The sequence below is a fragment of the Mesocricetus auratus genome, unplaced genomic scaffold (assembly GCF_017639785.1).
Source record: "Mesocricetus auratus isolate SY011 unplaced genomic scaffold, BCM_Maur_2.0 Super-Scaffold_100676, whole genome shotgun sequence".
In the NCBI taxonomy this organism is placed as follows: Eukaryota; Metazoa; Chordata; class Mammalia; order Rodentia; family Cricetidae; genus Mesocricetus; species Mesocricetus auratus.
Window position 1 is genome coordinate 53,550,362 of NW_024429266.1, and position 20,845 is coordinate 53,571,206.

The 20,845-nt window shown below is 51.9% G+C and overlaps 2 protein-coding genes across 3 annotated transcripts in view; both read right to left on the reverse strand.

Annotated features, from left to right (window-relative positions):
* The window catches only part of Cacna1s (calcium voltage-gated channel subunit alpha1 S), a 63,031-nt gene extending 46,061 nt beyond the window's left edge, over positions 1-16,970 (reverse strand). The window contains exons 1-3 of one of the 2 annotated variants that reach the window (XM_005073429.4): positions 16,780-16,970; positions 15,241-15,346; positions 1,268-1,407 (exon numbers count right to left, since the gene is read on the reverse strand). In XM_005073429.4, the coding sequence (XP_005073486.1) occupies positions 1,268-1,407; positions 15,241-15,346; positions 16,780-16,931 (398 nt within the window). In that variant the 5' untranslated portion in view covers positions 16,932-16,970. The remainder of the gene's footprint in view (positions 1-1,267; positions 1,408-15,240; positions 15,347-16,779) is intronic. The other variant, XM_005073428.4, reaches the window with a different exon arrangement.
* Positions 16,971-18,055: 1,085 nt separating this feature from the next.
* Ascl5 (achaete-scute family bHLH transcription factor 5) lies at positions 18,056-19,515 on the reverse strand. The gene has a single exon (XM_005073426.2). It carries the CDS (start codon positions 19,027-19,029, stop codon positions 18,460-18,462), a length of 570 nt encoding a protein of 189 aa, XP_005073483.1. The 5' UTR covers positions 19,030-19,515; the 3' UTR covers positions 18,056-18,459.
* Positions 19,516-20,845: the final 1,330 nt, after the last annotated feature.

A 20,845-nucleotide genomic window follows, 5' to 3' on the forward strand; every position in this document is an offset into this window, starting at 1 on the left:
AATACAAATGCACCATGGGCACAGCCCTGGTCCTGAGGCTGACAGCATCCACAGTGAGCTGTAGATTCGCCCCTCACTCATCGGTGATGCATAGGAAAAGCCCCAGAGGGGGTTCTCTCCTCATCTCCCTGGGATGGCCCTCCAGCCTCTGCTGGGCATTCCTTCTCCCCTCCTCTCGCTTCAGAGCTCTGAAGCCCATTCAGCTCTCCTCTTAAGGGCACTGTCTGACAGGGGCCCCTGAGTTCACTTGAAACAACGGCTCTGTGTGGAACAACGGGATGCTCTCTGATTCTCTGTTCATCTGACTTGGCTTCCAATCAGAGCACCTCTCAGGAGCTATGAGGATGCTTCAGTCTTCCTTGTGGTGAGAGGAGCACCGAGAGACCAGCAGATAACCAACTTAATAATGTCGGACCACGGGATAGCAAGTGACTAACTGCAGCCTCCAGAGCCAAGGATGCCTCCCTGGTGTCCTGCTCACAGTGGGACCTTGGTCAAGTTGCTCAGCTCTCTGTATCTTAGTCTCTTCACCCACGACATGGAGGAAATGGAAAAGCTGCTGAATGTTACATGTTAAAAGACATGGTAAGTCCTCAGTAAATGCAGCTGTTAGAATTAGGCAATGGTTAATAGAAGTGATGTCATAGCAAAAAGCACATTTGTTGAAATTCTGATGTCCAGTCACTCAAAATGTAACTATGGAATAGGGCTATTAAAATGAGGTCATCTGGGTGGGCTGTAATCCAGTTTAATGGGTATACTTATAAAGGGAAAATCTGGACATACAAAAAGGCATCCAGGGTGCATGCTCGAGGACAGATCACATAAAGACATGGTGAGAAGGTGGCCACTTATAGCTAAGGACAGAGGCACCAGATCTGCCCACACTGGACTTTAGACTTCTCTCTCCAGAACCAACTGTACCAGAGCTGCAGAGCACACTAATGCAGGCTGCCAGACATCCATGTTTGTATACCCCAATAACATCACAGTGTAGGTTTGTGAACCAATGTACAAATGGCAAAGGTGGCCACTGGATCCACTCACGTGTCCTCTTGCATGTGGTTGAGGGAAGAGAAGGGAACTTAGAGCTGGTGAAGTAGTTTGTGACCTGCAGGCAGGTGCTGGGGTCACTGGTTCATTTCTCACCAACCCTGACCTCGCCCCTGGAGTGGTCAGCACAATGCTGGGGTCCCACCTTGCCTCTGGGCTGCTGGCAGTGTAGTCAGGCAGAGTCTCCAGCCCCCAGCCCGCAGCCGGCTCTTACCCCAGAAAGACAATGATGAAGTCTAGCACGTTCCAGCCACTGCGTAGGTACGCATCCTGATGGAATAGGAAGCCGTAGGCTATAATCTTCATGGCAGCCTCAATGGAGAAGACAATGAGGAAGAAGTATTCCAGTTTCTCCTGGAAGGGAGGAGGTGGTGGTAAACACGCTCACACCTTCCTGCTGCACACTCCCAGTGCCCCCTCCCTCTAGCTCCAACTGTCCTCCAGCCACCAGCTTCAGCAGCTCCTAGATGCTCCCCTCCCCCCACCCGCCACAGCCCCCACCCCCTTCAACTCTTCATTCAAAAGCTGTCCCCTCAGCAGGTGCAATTTAAGCCACTTGCCACTTTTCAGATCTTCCGAGTTTCACGTTGCCTTCTTAACACTGCCTAAAGAGCCTGCCATGTGTGTGCTTTTAAGGCATTCGTTAGCTCTTTCCTCACCCGGAAATAAACTCCACAACACGGTAGAATTTCTGCCCATTTCCTACCTTACTTCCAGGACCTAGAGTTGGATGAATAAAGCAATGACTCAACACTACCTAGTTTTTTTGTTTGTTTGTTTGTGTTTGTTTTTGTCAACGTGACACAAACTAGAAATCACTTGGGGAAAAGGACCAGGACTCTCAGTTGAGAAAATGCCTCATAGGTTTGGCCTATGGCAAACTTGTCAGGCTTTGTCTGGACTAATGATTGGTGTGGGAGGACCTGGTCCACCGTGGGTGTGCCGCCTGCTCACAGGTGGGCCTGAGCGAGCCATGGGGGGCAAGAGAGTGTCCCCCCAGGACTTCTCCTTCCGTCCCTGCCTCCGTGTTCCCACCCTACGGGCCTTCATTTGGCTTCCCGTGGTGATGGAGGGTGATCTGACCCCTGTAAGATGAAAGACACACCTTCTTCTCCAAGTTACTTTTGGTGGTTGTGTGTTTTGTCCTGGCAACAGAAACCCCACGACAGATCCCCAAGTGGCTTCCAGTGTGGGCGCTTTCCCTCTCCTACCACTCAGTGGACTAAAGGTAGGAAGTGGGGTGGCCTTAGTTCCCCAGTGGCCGTCTCATGCTGACCAGGGTCCCTTGTTCTTTTTTATTTTCTGGCATCCACTACAGCTGTCTACAGGCGGCTTCCATCAGGCGGGGGATGAGAAAATGGAGTGCCCTCTGTAAGAGGATGCTCTGTTGGTGAGTGGCCAGGGTTTCAGCTCAGCCTCACCCTGAAGATGGCCTTGCTGACTCCTCCGTACCTTGTCCTGTAGCCCGATCCTCTGGGTCACCCTGAGCTTATCCAGGTCACCCTTTCTCTACTCAGGACCCAGGCAAGAGCTATTTCTAACTGAGAATCAGTTCCCTCCTGGCCTGACTCCAGGCTGAAACTGCTCCTCTTGCAGATATCTGAGCCGTGGCTCCGTGGTTTCCAGTAGCAGCTCCTCCAGGCTCCCTGACAACCCTAGCCTTCTGTCGGGGATCAAGGATGTAGGTAACTTCACTGGTGCATTCAAAGCTGTTTTAGCAAGACAGAGTTTGTGCCCACAGCCCAGTTCCCCTATTACCACCACTGAGTAGTGCCCATTCCCAGCAAAGCCTCCCAGTGCTAGGGTCTCTCCAAGAACCCTTCAAGGCTCTCTTTTATTACAACTCATGTTCCTTTATTGTGGACAGAGACAGACAGGGAAACTGGCCACCCCAGAAATGACTTGGAAGATGTGGAAGGAGAAACAGAGGCATGTAAGAACTAGATCTATTCTTCTTTGTTTTGTTTTTGTTGTCTGATTTTTCAAGGCAGGGTTTTTCTGTGTAGCCCTGGCTGCCCTGGAACTTGCTCTATAGAGCAGACTGAGTTTGAACTCAGAGATTCGCCTGTCTCTGCCTCCTAAGGGCTGTGTTTAAAGGTGTGTGCCACCATCTCCTTAGACCTATTCTTTTTAACCTTTCCTCCAACTCCCCCTCAGTTTGTAATCTCAAAGCTTTCTCCCTCCAAAAATAGAGTGCTCAATTGAAAGGCACCTCCATACTATCCCATTATCGGGGCTGTTACTGGGTCCAGCATCATGGGCCCAGGTTGAGCAACAAGATTTGTGGGACAAATCTTGCCTCCATACAAGAGAGCTGCCAGGGGCAATCTGGGTATATCTGAGAGGAATGGGGTGAAATCACTTGGAGGGTCTCCTGGAAATCCTCTGGATGACCTTCTTTCTGTGTGGCAAGTGTCCAAAGTCAGGCCTATCTCTCAGGGAAAGGCACATGTATGGAGAGGGACATTAACTCAGCACGTAAATTTTCAGGTTGACTCAACTCCCACGGGACAAACAGAAGTTCTGTTGAGGGAAAGGAAAACAGGACCCAAAATAGTTGCCGTGCTCACAGCTGGGCGGCTGGCCACGTATACCAGAGAGCAGCTTGCACCTGCTGCTGTCTGTCTGTCTCTTGGCCACAGAGCAAGCTTGTAAGGGCTGTGGGCCTCAGGTGGGGGTCACTTAGGGTTCATAGACCACGAGCTCCAAGATCCAACTCTCTCCGTTTACCACTCTGCAGCCTAATGCTGGAGAGGACACAGCATGCCCCTTATTGTGTAGACATGGACCAGGGATGTGTCCATTTTTGTACTATAGGGACAGGGTTGTCAGTGTTACACTGTGCTGGCACCACGCCTCACTAGCCTGTGTGTCATCCACAGAGGAGCAAGTGCTATACACTCCCCAGGCATTTATTAAGCTTGAGACTAACCCCCAGGCTTGGCCAGCCTGACTGCTGTGCTATAATCATGCTTTCCTACCACATTTCCACCATTGTGGGGATTCTGCTGTCAATGTTGGGAGGTAGGAGACATAGGGTTCACATTCTCCCTGGTTATGTCTTCACTCAGGCCCCTCTGTGAACCTCAGTTTCCTTGTGGTGGCTAAGAGCTAATTCAATGGTTAAGAGCACTGGCTGCTCTTCCAGAGGACCCCGGTTTAACACCCAGTACTCACTTGGTGGCATACAATCATCTATAGTTCCAGTTCCAGGGGATCGAATGCCCTCTTCTGGCCTCCATGGCCACTGTCCACACATAGTACACATATATACATGCAGGCTAAGCCCCCATACATGTAAAATAAAATAAATAATTTTTCTGTTAAAACTAAGATAATTGACTCCCATCTCCAAAGAGTTGCCCTGAGGATGAAATGGCATCCTGTGAGAGGTGGTGTCCCACTGCTCAGTGGGTCACAGGTCTTCTACACACCTGACTCTTTGTGGAGGGGTTTTGCTACTTGTACCATGGCATCCATGGTGCTCTCTTGGTCTTCACAGAGCTGCTGGGTGGAGAAACACCAGTGAGTGGCAAACCAAGGCACATCTCTATCCAGCCAGAACTCAACACGATTGAGCCTGAACCCTTTTCCCCTTGAACCCGTTTTTCCTTGCAAGGCCCTGCCTTGGCCAATAGTGTTCATTGGGTCTTTCTGGGCTTGGATCCTACCCGATCCAGACATTAGAATGCTCGATTCATCCATTTTATCTCCGCTGGAACTGCTCCTGCCCCTGGCCTGCCTCATGCTCTCTATAGTCACTTGCTGCCTTTGATGGTCCCGTCTCTCCAGTCCCCTTCGACTTTGGCTACTTCATCACGTCTAGTCTCCCATGGCCGTGTGGTTTGTCAGGTAAACCCGTAGAGTAGGTGACCTCTTAAGAAATGACCCCTGCTGACCTTGACTGCTGGACTCGCCATTGTCCTACAGGACACTGGTCTGTCCAGTGGGATGACTTTCAGACTCTCCAGGTGACACAGCCACTGAGCCTTGTTCACCTAGGCTCATATGACTTCTATGACTGTCTCCCAGGCGAATCTGCCTGCGTTTCCTCTGTATTGACTGGAACCCGTTTGTTCTCCATCGCCTCTGCTGGACTGCAGCCTCTTAGAGCCAATGTCATCTTCCTGTGTGTACCGACTGTAGGGGTCCCAATAGTTTTGGCCCCAAGAACAAGTGAAGTGGAAATTCCCCCTTAGGAGCAGGATTTGGGTAAGGTGCTAGGATCCCTCATAAGAGGTCATCTCAGGGTAAGTACTAGAAACAGGGAAAGGCAGGGTTTGAAGACTGCATACTCCTACCCCTTGCTGGGGGCTAGTTTTTCCCTCATACGCAGGTGAAAAAAATTGTGGCTCAGGTTTGGACACTTGCTGTCTCTTCTGCCTGGAGTGCTATTCCCTTACTGTATTCTTTCTCTCTGGCCCCAGATTATGACTAATCACTTCTGTGTTTGCTAGCCTCCTGTGCTAGCTTCCTGTGCTAGCCTCCCTACCTCTAGCTCCTTCCTGCTGACACATCACTTTGTTTGTTGGTTGTTTTAGCAGACTTCAAGACTTAATTGCCAGCTACCTGCTTATTCACTTAACTGTCCCCTGATATGAACATAGGGCTGTTTGCTCAGTTTCCTGCTGTGTCACCTGCGTCTGGATAGGTGCTGCCGTGTGTGTTTGTGGACAGTGTCGGGCCCTTCTGCCGAAGGGACAAACTATGGGCTTGGATGGGCCTGCAGACGGCTGCTACCACAGGGGCAAGATGAGATCAACGAAGCTCTATGAAAAACCCACAGCAATGCTTAGCTTCTAAGTGTGACCAGATGACAAACATGGGCTTGTCAGTCACCTAGTGAGGCCCATGTGGCCCAAGCGAAGTGACCCACGCAGAGCGGATCGGGAAGTTATAAGCAACAAGCAGACCCTGATGCCAGACTAGGGAAGACAGTCTTTGACCCTGGACCTCCTGCCCTCCCGAACGCATGGGAAGGCTAGGAAGCTGCCTGCCTGTGAGGTAAAAGCTCCAACAGCTCCACTCAGAAAAGCCTTCATCACAAGGTATCCAATGCAAGAGGTCCTCCCACCCACAGGCTTCTAAAGGAGCTTCACGGCTGCACCTGGTGTGTAAGTCTGAGTACAGGCCCCGCATCTGTGCCCTGTTACATGGGAGCCAGGCATTCCCACAGTCCTAGGCTGAAAAGAACCCGGCCCACAATGCACATCGCTTGCGTGGCCTCTATCCCCATCTCCCGGTGACTCCCACCCAGGCGTGCCGTGCTTTGACAGAAGATGGTGGCAGTCAGCCAGACTCGTCTGTAAAGGGACTTGCCCAGTACAGTCTCCCTGTCTGGGCCACAGGGCCAGCTGTCCCCATCCCTCTTCCCTCTGCCCTGCCCCAAGCACTGTGGCCTGGTCTGTGCTCCTGTCTGAGAGCCTTCCATGTCCCCTAGAGTCTACAGAGTTCTCTGGAAGAATTCCAGCGGAGCTTCCTGGGAGAAGCAAAGATGAGGTAGAGGAGGGCTCCTTCCTTAGGGTCCAGGCATGTGATCTGTATAGACATGAAGCATACAGGAGCCAGAGGTGCTAGACTTGTGGGGTTCACTTGCTGGGGCCTGTTTGTTTCAAAGAGGTGGAGAGAGTTGATGGTGAATTTGATGGGAACGTGAACTTGGGTGCAGCAGGGGTCAGCTGGATGTCCCCACACATCCCTCCCACCTGGGTCCTCCTAGCAGGTGCTTGGGGGTCACCTGACAGGCACAACACAAGACCCTTTGTAGTAGTAGTGGCTGCCTGTCTCCTCCTGACTTCACCATCTTTTTGTTTCTGGGAGGAGACATCAGGACTGGCCACTTATTACTGGATAAGTCTGTGGCATGACCCCTGCTTTTGGTTCTTAAGGCTGGAGATTCACCCCAAGGTGAGAAGTCCACAGGGTGGGGTTCATAATGGCCCCCTGAAAGTGGGATCCACTGATCTGTGCTCAGGTGCCTGTCCGAATAAGAGTACAGAAGGCCCTGTAGCCCCTGTGACTAGCACAGGACAAGGCGCAACTCAGGACAGACAGGAAGGAGGCCAGGAAACGGCAATCACCAAGAACAATTGTAGCCAGACCTTTCTGTGTGCCGGGCTCAAGAGAAGCAAGGCGTGGGTTCAGAACTCAAGTGAAGGTTCTCAAACAAGCTCACAGGCAGCCAAGACAAGGTGGCCGGGGCTGAGTCCTAATGCAGGCACCATGTTTCCTGTATGAGAGAAGCAAGAATTCCAGGGAGAAGAGGGAGGTCCTGATGGGAACCCTGGCCCCACCCCCAGTCCTTGTCAACGCTTCTCTGGTGAGCCACCCTGCTGAGCCCCTGCTCAGCCTCTGTCCACTCTCTGGGCCTGGAATCTCCCTGACCACTCGTACCAGAGGCTTTGGAAAATGACCAGTTGAGGAGTGAGCGAAGTTGCTATATTTAGTGCGATGAAACCTTGCTCAGATGGGCGTGGTCTGGGTGGATCACTCATGCCATCCTACATCTCTGGGGGGGGCATCTCTATCCCCCTGCTCCTCCTCCACACTAGTGTCTTAAGTGGGTAGACGTACGGGGACTGTCTAGCTCTGGAGATGGGACTGGATGACAGAAGTTTGGGGGAAAGCAGAGGGCCTAACCTAGGAGGGCTGGGTGTGGAACTGCCTTGGCTCATAACAAGAATAACAACTAAGCCTTATTAAGCAGCCACTTACATGCCAGGGCCTGCTCAGCCACGCACATTAATGGAACCCTTGCACACGAAGCACTCTCACACCCACTCATGGGTAAGTGAGCCGACCCACAGAGAGGGATGAGCATCTTTCTGCAAGTACACAGCCAAGGCCAGAGTCTAAAACTCCACGATCTGAACCACCACCAGTCCACACTGGAGAGGGAGAGGCCTTTGTTGGATCCTGCCCATAACCCCACACTGCCTCTGCAGTCCTGGGACACTATGACTTTGGCTGTGGGCATTGGGTTCTGGGAGGGCAGAGGACAAAAGGAATGAACTCTGGTTGTGTAATGCCTTTGTACCAGGCTGTGTGTAAGGTCACTTCACAGAGAGCTAACAGTTCTGAAAGGGGAATTGCTGGCCCCTGCTCACAGGCGGGGCAATGGAGACTGAGTTTAGGGAGATGCCGACAAAGGTGTAGGCGTGTCTGACTTGAATGCCCCTGGCTTTCCCCCTAGAGTCCCCGAAGGGCTGCAGAGCATGCCACATTCCAAAGACTCTCCCAAGGCTTTTGTTGTTCAGCCCCATTTGGTTCATCGGTCAGGGAGGCAGATTGAGCAAGAAACAGAGTGGCCAGAAAGGGAGATGAGCACGTACAGTGGGGAGAGGGTAAATTTTGGGGTGGGGCAAAAGCCAGGAATCTGTTTTAGTTTCTCAGATCCTTACAGGAAGGGCTCTTATACATCAATATTAGGAGCTTCCTATTGAAAGTCCCCCTATTCCTTAGAGTGGGTGACCCAGCAAGGCATACCCTGGTCACTAAACCCCTGGTAGTTCTAGAACAACCTGGTTTCTATGCTCTGAAAGCTAAGGCCAGAGTGGGGCCCTGCCGAAGGCCCGGCTTCCCCAGATGGTGAGGCAGAGTGGGCCACTGGCCGCAGGCATCAGCAGGACATTCTGGACCCTATAAAAAGACAAATACCCTGGCTGCCAGAGGCTTAGTCTGCAGCCTTGCGGAGGACGCTGGGTGGCAACCCGAACCCCAGGAATGTGGCAGAGGCCTAGAGTGTCCTATGATGGCTTAGGGCTGGCTGCTCTGGAGCCGAGGAGGGGCTGAACCGGCGGCAGTCTGGGGAACAACTCACAGTGTCCCACGCAGTAGGCAATGTCTCCTATGACTGTTAGGAAAAATCATCCAGAGTTTGGAAGCAGGCTGCCAGGACTCTTGGAATGTCCAGATGTAATTATATTATTTTTTAAACATTTGTTTGTTTATTGGAGGAGGGTGAGTGTGCCATTGTCTGAGTGTAGAAGCCAGGGGACAGCCGGTGGGAATTGGTTCTCTCCTTTCCCCATGTGGGTCCTGACGAATCTTATTCAGGTCATCAGGCTAGGCAGCAGACATCCTTACCCACTGAGCCATCTGGCCAGCCCCACAACAGAATATTGTAAAAGTCATTTAATGGTCTAAGACAGGGTCTCCAACCTCAACCCTAACTAGCATTGGGGTTAGACATTCTGGTTATCCTGTGCCAGATCACCATGTGTCCCCGCCCCTACCTCCATGATTTTAGACATTGCAAATGTCCGGTGATAGGTAGACGTCTCCTCCTGTCCCTCCTTTGAATACCACTGCCTTGAGGCGTGTTCTCACTCCTGGGTCCTGTAGAGACAGGCTCTTCCCAGTGGAGAAACAGCCCCGGGGTGAGTTTTCTTGCCTGTAGGCTGTGTACACCCCACTAATCATTCCTGCTGTACCCTCTCTCCACTGTCACTAACTCCCCTTCCTCCCGTGCTCTGTGAACCAGAATCAGTAATCAGGGACTCAGATGATCATTGAGATTCTCATGGGTCCCCTAAGGGCCCCCCAAAGGTCCCTTTTAGCTCAATTGAAGTCAGGGCAGGAGCCGACCCCTTTTGAAGCTTGGGTTTGGGCAGGACAGGAGACACTGGGGCTGGGCTGGGATGCAGGCCCTGGGCTCCAGTCTTGCTTCCCAGCTGTGTGTGGATGTGTTTGCCCATCTGCTTACTTCTCTGATAATGGCATCCCTTTGGGATCTCTCCCTCAGCCTCCATTGTCCTGAGAGACTGCTGAGCAGGGGTGCATCAGTCAGAACCCCCACCTCCACCCTGGGCCAAGTCACAGTCAGTCTCTCCTGGGCAAGTCAGTCCCGGAGGGAAGAGTGGACACTGTGAGCATCTTTTCTACCCTGGGCAGCAGTTCCAGGAGTCAGGAGAAGCAGGAATACACAGAGGAGCCAGAGCTCTGATTGTTTCCTCCCCAACTTCTCTCTTCTCGTGCTGAGTGGTTTGCAAAGGACACAGGCCTGTCCGTGAGTCAGTTGTGCCGGGCAGTGATTTGTCTCTGAACCATGCTGGACAGAGTGTGAGTCCTTGGCAAAAACTCAGTGTTGCTGTTGCCCATGACCATGATAGGGAACTAGGAAGGCTGGTCAGACACACTGGGGCCTCAAAGAGAGACGAGGGGCTAAAGAGAGCAAGGACAGAGGGCAGGTTGGGTGAAGAGGGATTTCCCCCCCACTACTGGAGATCAAACCTAAATCTTAGGCATGCTGGTCAAGCATATTGTCACTGAACTACATTTCCCCAACAGAAGGAAGGGCTTTCCTTTGTCTGACACAATCATTTGGCACAGTTTGAGGATTATATCCTTGGATTCTGGAACAACCTTGGGATCTAGTGAACAGGGGCTGCCTGGCTGGGCCACCCACTCTGAAGACTAGGTGGACCCTCACCATGAAGTTCCTAAGGTTGATGTACAAGGCAGTACAGTCTAGAGGACCCTCATTCACATAGAAGCTCCTCCCTAGTATACCAGGTTATTCTACCACAAACAAGGATGCTGAAGGAACATGGAGATTACACATGTCCAAGAGCACATCTCCATGAATGGGCTAGGACTCAAGAGCATCCATTCTGGTCCAGACCCATTGCCCTAACCACCATGCTACACCACTCCTCCAATGGGGCTGATTTTAGAGCCCACATCCCCATTCACCTCCGGGTCATGAGGCTGTATTGACAGCCTGATCCTTATCTTGATACCCTTTGTATTGCTACTACTGTGTATGGTCATAACTCCTGTTCCTATATGGGCCTCAGTTTCTTCTTCTGTTCAGAGAACACCTGCGGTTTCCTCACTGATATAGAACAGGCATAATCAGAAGGGTACCCCAGACCCAAATGCAGGTGTGATACTCTCATGGAATTCTAATGGGATTTGTAAGGGACAGTCCATCCCCTCAGACAAGTGCCAGGGCACCCAGCTGTAATCATGGCTCCAATTCCATTTTTGCCTGTTCCACATCCTAGCTGGTTTGGCACATGCCACCACAGGAGAGCCCTGTCACCAAATACAGAGGCTTGCAGAATCAATTGTCCAGGGTGTGGCAGAGGTACTTGTATCCCACATGGTTGAGTCTGAACTTACCTTACTCCCCAAGGTGTCCCCATTCCGAAACCCCAGTGCCATTCTCGGTTTCTCCAAGCCCTGTCTCTAAACCCTTTTTCAGTCACCGAGTCCTGTCTTCACACATCTTTCTCGAGGTTACTGTCTTCATCCCCATCTCCAGTGTCTGCTTTAGTTTCTGCCGGGACAGCTCTGTGTACCTTCCCTAGCTCTTGCCTCACCCCAGTCCATGCCTCATGTGGTGGCCTGTAAAGCTTTTAAAGATGCTACCTGTTGGGTTGCAGAGGTAACTCTGTGGTTAAGAGCACTGGCTGCTCTTCCAGAGGACCCGGGTTCAATCCTCAGCACCACATGGCAGCCCACAACTGTGTAACTCCAGTTCTAGGGGATCCCACACCCTCACACACACATAAATGCAGGCAAAATACCAATGCGCATAAAATAAAGAGGAACTGGTTTTTCTGAGTCAGGGTTTCTCTGTGTAATAGCTCTGACTGTCCTGGAACTAGCTCTGTAGACCAGGCTGGCCTCAAACTCACTGAGATCTGCCTGCCTCTGCCTCCACCCTGGACAATTAAACGCGTGCACCACCACCACCTGGAAAAATAAACTAATTTTTTAAAATGCTACCCTGGGCTCTCTAGCTTTGCATTTATCCCTTTGCCTTTGTAGCTCCAACCCAAACTCTGTTTCTGCTGAGCCCCTCCTGTAGCACATGAAGGCGTACCCCCACCCCACTCTTGACCAAGTACCACTGTATCACCGGGGAGGGGAGGGGCTCTGCTCATATGAAAATGGAAGATTTCTCATTCAGAAAGTAGGAGATCCCTGCTCATAAAGGTGCCAAAACACACAAACAAACAAAAAAGCTATTTGCCTTTTCCACGTCATCTTTCTCAAATTGCCACAGTATTAACTGCCAACCGACCACTGTATGAGTAAGGTCAGACCTTTGCAAACACCTGCTAATCCCTCTTCTGCTATCCTCACCTTCCAACAGTTGCTATCCTGTGACCCAACCAGACATGAAGAAGGGGAACCAGGCCCCTCCCCATCACATAAACCTGCTACTGCAGTCCATGGGGAACAGACAAAACCTAAGGGCATCTAGACCTCCACTCCAGGAGGCATTGTGCCCCTAGGTGGGGGCTGGGCCCTGGACTTCAGCTCTGCAGAGCAGCCCACTGCATGGGCTATGGCATGACCAGCCCAAGGTAGGGGCATCTACAACCAATGCCCATATCTGAGACATCAAAGGATTTGTATTCTAATCAGGCTTTCCCCACTCTAGGGCCCCAGGGAGGGAAGACTCTAAGAGCCTGTGCTGGGAGCCAGAAGGTGGCAGAATTTGAATGAGTATGTGGGAGCTGAGTCTCCAAGCTCCCAGAGTACGGGTCACTGTCCAGTGAACACTACTTACAAAACTTAAATTCAAAGGTGAAATTAAAACTTCAGTGCCATGACCAAGAGCATGTATTCCAAGGGGGATGGAGCTCGGAACCGATCACAGCCACAAGGCTGGCCCTGCCCACATCCTCCAGGCCTTGGGTTAGATATTCGAGCTTTTGGGCAGCCTCTCTGACCCCAAGACTAGTTTATATTCTCTTCCTCAGGCCTCGCATGTTCCTCGATTCATTTTTAAGCACATGTTTAAGGGGTTACATTGTAATTATTTGCTTAATTGACTAAATTAGTTGAGCTCTGTGAAGATGGGAATGTCCTCTTGGTTCACAATGATATCTCTGGAGTATTTCCAGGCCTATCACGGGCACTAAATATACAGTCATAAAATGAACAAGAAAAATCAATTCAGATTTCATCCTAGAGTCTCCCTTCTTAAAAGCTAAATATTGTAGGCAATTGGAATATTGTCAGCTTTCTGTAGGCTCCCAGGTAGCCAAAATGATAAGAGAGAGATACATGCTTAATCTGCTCTGTCCCCTCTCACTGTCCTCTGCTGGGTGTTGGGGACAAGCAGTGGTGAGGAGACCTCAGGCAGAAGTTGCCTTTGACACTGGGTGTGGCCTGTTCTCTTTGGACTGCACAACAGAGGGTTCAGATTGGAGTTATTCCCAGGTGGTCAATATCCCAGGGTATGCTAACTTGTCCCACAGGTGACACTGGCCAGATGGCCCTCTTCCAGCACACTCACTGGAAAGTCTCTGAGCTCCAGACTTGACTGAAGAGCTACATCTGTAGCCCACAGACCACAGGACTATTCCTCAAACCATTTTGTTTTCAAGATGGAAGATCGTGTAATCCCTAAGGTATGGTTTAATATCCTTAAAAGAAGGCAGTTTCTTGCAAAAAGAGTCAACTTGTGTGTGTGTGTGTGTGTGTGTGTATGTGTGTGTGTGTGTGTGTGTGTGTGTGCATGTGTGTCCATGCATTTGGAGACCAAAGGACAACCTAAGGTATCATTTCCCAGGAGCTGGCCACCTTGTTTTTTGAGGCAGAGCCTCTCACTAGGAACTAGGGCTCACTGATTCAGCTAGGAAAGCTGGCCAGTGAGTGCCAGGGATCCTTTCCTCTCCACCTTCCCGGTGGTAGGAGCATAAGAACACAGCACCAAAAGCATTCAACTCCGAAAAGTGCACATGGCACCGAATGCCAAAGTCACGAAGTAACTCTTCCTAAATGCATGGACATGGAAAATTGAACTTCTTTTGTAGAAGGCCCAGGCTGCGCACAGCAGCTTCCCTAACAGCAGAGGCTGCACTGGCCCTGTCCTCATTTAGTACCCCTCTCTCTCCATTCTAGGAACTCGGTTATTTCCACTCCCAGCAAACACACATTTAGCATCCAGCTTCTCCCCAGTTCAGAATAGATTACCATGGAAACCAGCCTGAGGAGCGTCACACAATTTTCTTTCTTTTTGGCCCTGGAAGCACGCAGATGGGCCTTCTGTCTCCAAGCCCTGTAGTTTCAGTACAGGGGAAAGTCCCAGAGAATGGACTCCATAGTCCTGTCCTGTTAGTCAGTTAGTTAGTTAGTTAGTTAGTCAGTCAGTTAGTTAGTTAGTTAGTTTGTTTGTTTGTTTTTTGTGTCACTAGAGAGGAACCCCAGGCCTTCTGGATGCTGAGCAAGTGTCTCATCATTGAGCCATATCCCCCTCAGCCCTTTGTTTCTCAGTGGAAGCTGACTTCTCTAGGAGGCCTCCTTCTGTTTACCACCTTGGGGATACAGCCAACAGAAGGGCTGGAGAGATAGCTCTGTGGTTAAGAATGAGTACTGCTTTTTCAGGGGACCCGAGTTCAGTTCCCAGCACCCATGTTGGTCACCTTATAGCTACATTAACTCTAGTTCCAGGGGAATCCAATTTCGTCTTCTGGTTTCCGAGGACACTGTAAGTGCCCATACAGAGTCACACATGCATACACATAATTTGAAAATAAAAATGTTTTAAAAATAAATATAAGAGCAAGTTCCAAAGTCACTAAGACCAGGGTATGAGGCCTGTTAGAATCTTATATGGGAGTTATCCTACATGATGTAGCTAAATGCCAATCGTCGGGGTTATGAAGAGTAGGTTTTTGTTTTATTTATTCAGTTATTTACTTTCAGATAATCTAATATTATACCGTGGAGATTGCTGTGTAGATTCTATAATTCAATAATGAAAACTACTTAGGAGAACTTGCTGTGTTGCTGGCGACAGGGTGGGAGAGAGAGATACTGCTCTTTCTGTAATGCTCTTTCTGGAGATTTCTAAATCACATTCCTCTAGTAGGTGAGCTCGGTGGGAGCCCCATTCTGGATTCTGTCCACGGGAGGAGGTGAGTGTCCAGCTCCCTGGTTCACCCTGCTGTGGCCCAGCTTCCACATCTGTCAACTGTACTACTGTGGGGAGTTCTTGGGAAAGCTCCATGAGTTTGCGCCTGTTGGGTGCTTGGCATGTCGAATGCTGACTGATGGATATCATGGAACTGAGCTGAACAGGCTCAGTCTGAGCAGCTCGCTGGTGTGAGGACATCGCTCTGGGTGGTCAGGGAGCCAAGGCACCTGCTTCTCCCACCAGAGCAAAGCCCAAGGGTGACTCCCAGCAAGGGCTGAGGAATGCAAGAGGAGGGAAGACTTTCTTACCAGGCCAAGGTTCAGAGTGTTGTTGTCATCTTCAGGCATGGGCAGGTACACTGCCAAGGCCACACAGTTGGCAAAGATGGTGAGCAAGATGATGGTCTCGAAGGGTCTGGTGTCGGGGTTAAGGAGAACCCCGAGTCATCTGCAGGAGGTGTGGGGTTGAGGGAAAGAGACTACTAAAGGCCAGTCTGGAAATCACTACAATGCTGAGAGACAGTCAGGCCACACAATGATCTGAGGGGCTTGGCCAGGAAGGCTGGGGTTTGATATATGTTCAATAGGACTGGGAAAGTTGGAAAATGGGGGAGAAAGTCAGGCTTTCAGAGCTATGTGCACACACTCGTGTGTAGAAGGTGGTGCTCACACATCCCCTTCCCAGATACACCTGCCCCCAAGCAACCATTTCCAAAGGGTGCTCTGAAACCCACCCTTCTGAACTTACTGGTCATTTAGAAAGCTAATGTGAGGAAGGGAAATGCTCGGTCCTTGGTGTGCCATTTGGGACAGGGAATAGAAGGTGTGCTATGTAAATAGGTTTGGAAAAAACCCAGACTCTTCCCAGCAATTTCAGTGTTTGAGGAGAGAGGTGGGGTGGCACAGAATAGATCTGTGGGTGGAGTGGGCTTAGTGGAGTAGAGAATGGAGGAATGGAACACAGGAAGCTGCTCTCACAGGACACAGACAAGGAGGGCGGGGTCTGGAGGGGATGCGGTCTGGCACAGTGCAGCTATGGCAATCAGTCTATGGAAATCACTGTCTCTGCATGACTCTGTTTCTCTCTTACCCTTCCGTTATCCCCGGTTCTCCTATCCCCCCCAAGGAACAGCTGATGGAATCCCACTCTTCCAGGGCATGTCAAAAATATTTCAAATATTCCTGACTCTCAGCACCCACTCTGCACAGTCTGCAGCCCTCCTTTCCCCCAAATAACCCAGATATTTTCCTCATTCTTCTTCCAGGACTCATGCAAACCCAGAAAGATGTCAAGACCCCTGTCCCCAGGGCACAACTGAGCTAAAATACCCAAGTTTGCTTGCCAGCATCCAGGAACCACTAAGAGTAGGCCTTCCCTCAAATCCATTTCACCAGCTCCATTTGTAACTGAGACCTGAGCCAGTGGAAGTTGTCCCTGGACTGTCACCCTCTCCCACCCCCCCCCCACCATGGAGGATTTCCTCGGAGCTTCTACTTTTTCATCTTATTAAAAACCATAGAGTGGTTCCCCATGATGGCAGAGACTTGGGCACACTTAGAAACAGCTCCCGTGAGCACAGGCCCTTCCCAAGATGACCAGTTGCTATCTCTAGCTGTCACCTATGACCAGAGTGGTCTCCTCAGGCCCCAGGAAGATCTCTTTCCATTGTGGTGGAGACCTGCCTTCCTGCTTTCACCAAGATTCCTTACTCTGGTCAGAGGTAGTAGGCTGACCCCCTTCCAAGAGCCCAGTCACCTTGATGCTAAACGTCTAAGCTCTGTGACTACCCCATCCCCCCCCCACCTACCACACCCTCCCACTTCCTCTTGCTCAGGTACTAAGGATACTTCCACTCCACGATGCTGATGCAGGCCTTTCTCAGGGGGTTCTCAAGAGTCAAGCAGAACAAGGCTCGGGGAGGTCTCGGCAGAATCTCAGGAACAGGTTTCTTGGGCTGTTTCTTCCTCAGGCCCTCGTCCTGGGGTGAGGACGGCTCCATGGCTTCCTTGACACCCCCTCCTTTCCCTTGCTCCCCCAGCCCACGGCCCTCTCCTCCCTGTGTCCCCAATGCCCCCACCTTGGGGACTGGGCCTGACTGAGCCTGTCCTGCTGAGGCAATCAGATAGGGCAGGCGTGGGGGGTGGGTGGATTACTCTCTCTGCTCCCAGCGAGTAAAATTAGCCCGTGCTGCCCAGCCCAAGCGCCTGAGGCCAGGCAGCTGTCATTCCTTCCAGTCCAGCCAGTGACATCCCAAACTGCCCCCAAGGAGGGCAAGGGCTGGATGTAAAGGACTGAGTTACACCCAGGCCTGAGATGGAGCAGGGGCAGTGGGAGACAGGAAGTCTTTAGAGTCCGGTAATGGGGTTCAGGAAGAGGAGCCTGCCGAGTGGAGCCACAAACCAGACAGGTCTCTCACGCAGAGATTAAGTTTCCCCCAACCCTAGCTCCATGGCTCTGTCCAGAGAAGGTGCTGGGCGGTGACCTAGCTCAGCATATGCCCCCCAACTCCAGTCTCAGTATCTGTGAGGATCATCCCAGGACTGCCATGCCTTCTCCTGTCAGAAATGGAGCCACTGAGGTGAAACCCTGCCAGGCCACCTTGGATGTGCATGGCTTCCAATGGGTCCCCGCCCCTCACATCCCTCGTTATACAAGGTCTGCGTGCTTTCTCTCTAGAACCAAGACCCCTCTGGCATGCAGTCTTGGCATGCATTAAGCTCTCTGGAAATGATAGTTGATGGAGTAGCTAGCAAACACCCCCACACACCTTTGCAGCAAGTATTCCGGGCTGGGAAAGCGAATGAGGAAGCGGAACAAGGTAGGTGATAGGCGGAGTTCGGGAATCACGACATTCAACAGTCCTTTTATTTAGCCCTGGATGTAAACGCGGTGTCGAAAGGCCCTAGAAGCTTACAAGTCTTGGGGGCCGGGGAGGGATGAAAGTCCTTAACCTGGGAAAAGACCAGAAGACTATTTCAAAGGGTAGGAAAAGGGAGGTGATCACTTGCTGTCAAGGAAGTCAACCAGCACCAGCGACAGAAGCGCGCGCGCGCGCACACACACACACACACACACACACACACACACACACACACACACACACACCTCTCTTAAGTCTGTCAGTTCCAGGGTGCTGAATTCACGCAGCTGCACGGTCTTCCTCCGTCTGGAATTCCTGCTCTCTAGAGTAATCAAGCTCCCCGCTAGTATTTGAGGCCATCTTGTGGAAGACCCAGGCATGACACTGACTTAGTCAAAGTGCGGCTGCTTCCTGGGGACCTGTTGCTGTGGTGGACAACAGAGCCGCCCAGTGGCCAAACAGCAGTCAGGTTCAGGAGCTGTCCAAAGCTCCGCTCCTCACTGCCCTCAGCACCTCCTGGGATCCCCATCTCGCCCTTTCTACTCCAGGTCCGCACATTTGGCCCAAAGGGCGGAGGTAGGAGCACAGCCCTTGAACATCACTGTCCTGCCCAGCACAGGACACCAGATCCAGCCGCCCCCATTACTGTTCCCTAGAGGGACACCGATCAAAGGCTGGGTTCCTCTGACTCCAAGAAAGGTGAGGAGGAGAAGGAGGAGGACCCCCTGGACTCGGGCACCAGGAAGGGGGCCTGCGGCGCGTTGCCTTGGCCCGCACGGACTGGCGACTGGGACCTGGCCGCGGGTGGCTTGCCGTCTGGGGTGGCGCTCAGCAGCTCCTGCAGGTACTTGATGTAGCGGATGGCAGCGCGCAGGGTCTCCACCTTGCTGAGCCGCTTCTCGGCCAGGGCTCCAGGAAGGTGGCCGCGGAGGCGCGCGTAGCCCTCGTTCACGCACTTGACGCGTTGCCGCTCGCGCTCGTTGCGCTTCTGGATGAAGGCGGGCTCGAACGGGTAGTCGTAGACCCCGAAGGCGCCCGGAAACCGCACGTAGGGGAACACCCCAGCGTAGGCGTCGTAGTAAGGCGGCTCGGCGTGGCCCGGGTACAGCAGGAAGGGCATGTTGCCCAGGGGCTCAGTGGCTGACAGCGACGTCTGTCCTTCAGGGGCCACGACACCCAACTGCGTGCCGCTGGGAGCCCCGCGGTCCACCAGGGCCCGGCAGAAGTTACTGTTCATTGCCTCCCGTGGAGCTGGACCCAGAGTGAGACCCTCACCGAATGGCCTCTGCTCGGGTTCTGTGTGGTCCTGACCACGAGTACAAGTCACATTGCTAGCAGCCCGTAGCAAGTGGCTAAGGCTTCATTTTGCTTTTTTGGATTGGCCTGGATTTCTTAAAGTGAGTCATAGCTCTGGACAAGTGCAGCGCCTTGTAGAGGCTCAGCAGGCACCTGCGATCTTGTTTGTGCTGCCATGTGCTGAGTAAACTGAGCACTGTTGTCTTCTTCCCTGGCCCTCGGCGAGTCTTGCCTCTTCCTGCAGCCCAACACTGGCACCTGCTGCTGGCGCTAGCTGCGAGCCTCCATGACCAGATCCTCCAGGGCTTAGCTCTTGTTCTTCATTGGTTCTTGTTGCAGGATCCCCAAGCTGCGGGGAAGCTGTGAGGGCAGCCAGTGCTCCAGCTCTGCCGAAGAGGTCCCAGAATTTTGCTGAAAGTAGAGAAGAGTGGACATATCACTAAGGAAAGGCCCTTGTGGCGCTCCTACTCCAGACATGATCAGGAGGGAAGAGAGTGCGGCTTCGGGGAGGTGCTATACAGAGCTCAGATTTTGTCAAGTGACACCCTTGAGTCAGATTTCCGTAGAAAAAAAACATACCCCGGAGCACCCTGTATCTGGCCTGGCTGATTATCAGAGGCCATCGATGCCATTTCCTTTGAGAATGCGGATCATCTCATCACTGATACCTCCCAGGGCCTTGCATCTAAAAAATGGCAGATGAAAAGCCTACGGAGGCGGGGGGGGGGTAGGAGGGCGGGGTTTGCTAGAGAGATGGCAACGCTTGCTTGATAAGAGCAGGCATTGCTCCTGCAGAAGACTGGGTTTCCCGCGGCCACATCAGCGCCCCCGCACCCGTGTCTGTAACTCTAGTCACTACCCTTTGCCTCTGTGGGCACCTGTGCTCATGTGTAGACACCCACGCACGGAGACAGGATTAACAATAAAACATACTTTAAAGAAGTCTATTGAACTAGCAGGAGGAGTTGCAGAGCCATCTCAAGTTTTCACAGAGTCTCCCTGGTGAATGACAGACAGCTCTGGTTACCAGCGCTCAAGTGTGGTTAGCTCTTTCAAAGTTGCTTGGCAGACACACTGCCACTTGCTCCTTCCCTGTCCCAAGCCACACTGGGTCCAGGTTGTACCGTCTCCCATCCTCTCGGCTTTCTCCTCTACGGCACTTAAGAGCCTGTCTTCTTTCTTTTATGTCTGCCCACGCCGAGCCCCATCCCTGGCATGTAATAGATGCTTCATAAATCCTGGCTGAATAACCGAGAAAGAGGATTAGGCCAAAAACTGGGTTTGTCAGGGTGGGGCATAATTACACGTAGCCCTTCCCAGGTTTTAGAAAGCTGTTATTTTGGAAATAATTGGTGTGTGTTGAGTTTAAGTTCCACCGGGTCTCATCAGCTATGCTTATCAGATTCAAGTTGTATGCCCCCCTCCCCCGAAGCAAGCCTCTCTGATCCTGTCCCCACCCTCCTGTGTGACCACAGTGCTCCCGATGGCCTTGTAGCACTCGTCCCTCTATTGTTCATCCTCCTTTCGAGGAGGCTGCTCAGAGTCTACTGAACGGGCGAGCAAGCAGCTAGTATGGAGAGTAACGGGGCATCCCCAGGCCTTGGCAGTGGTCAAGTCTTCTCTACGTGGCAGAAAAGAGCCCGTCCTCTCCCTGCCTGAGAACTGGTGGCGACCTCAGGTTACCTGGTGTCTTCTGTGACACCCACTTCTGTCCTTTTTGCAGGCCCCGGTCTGTGCCCAGTTAGTGTCTCCCTCCA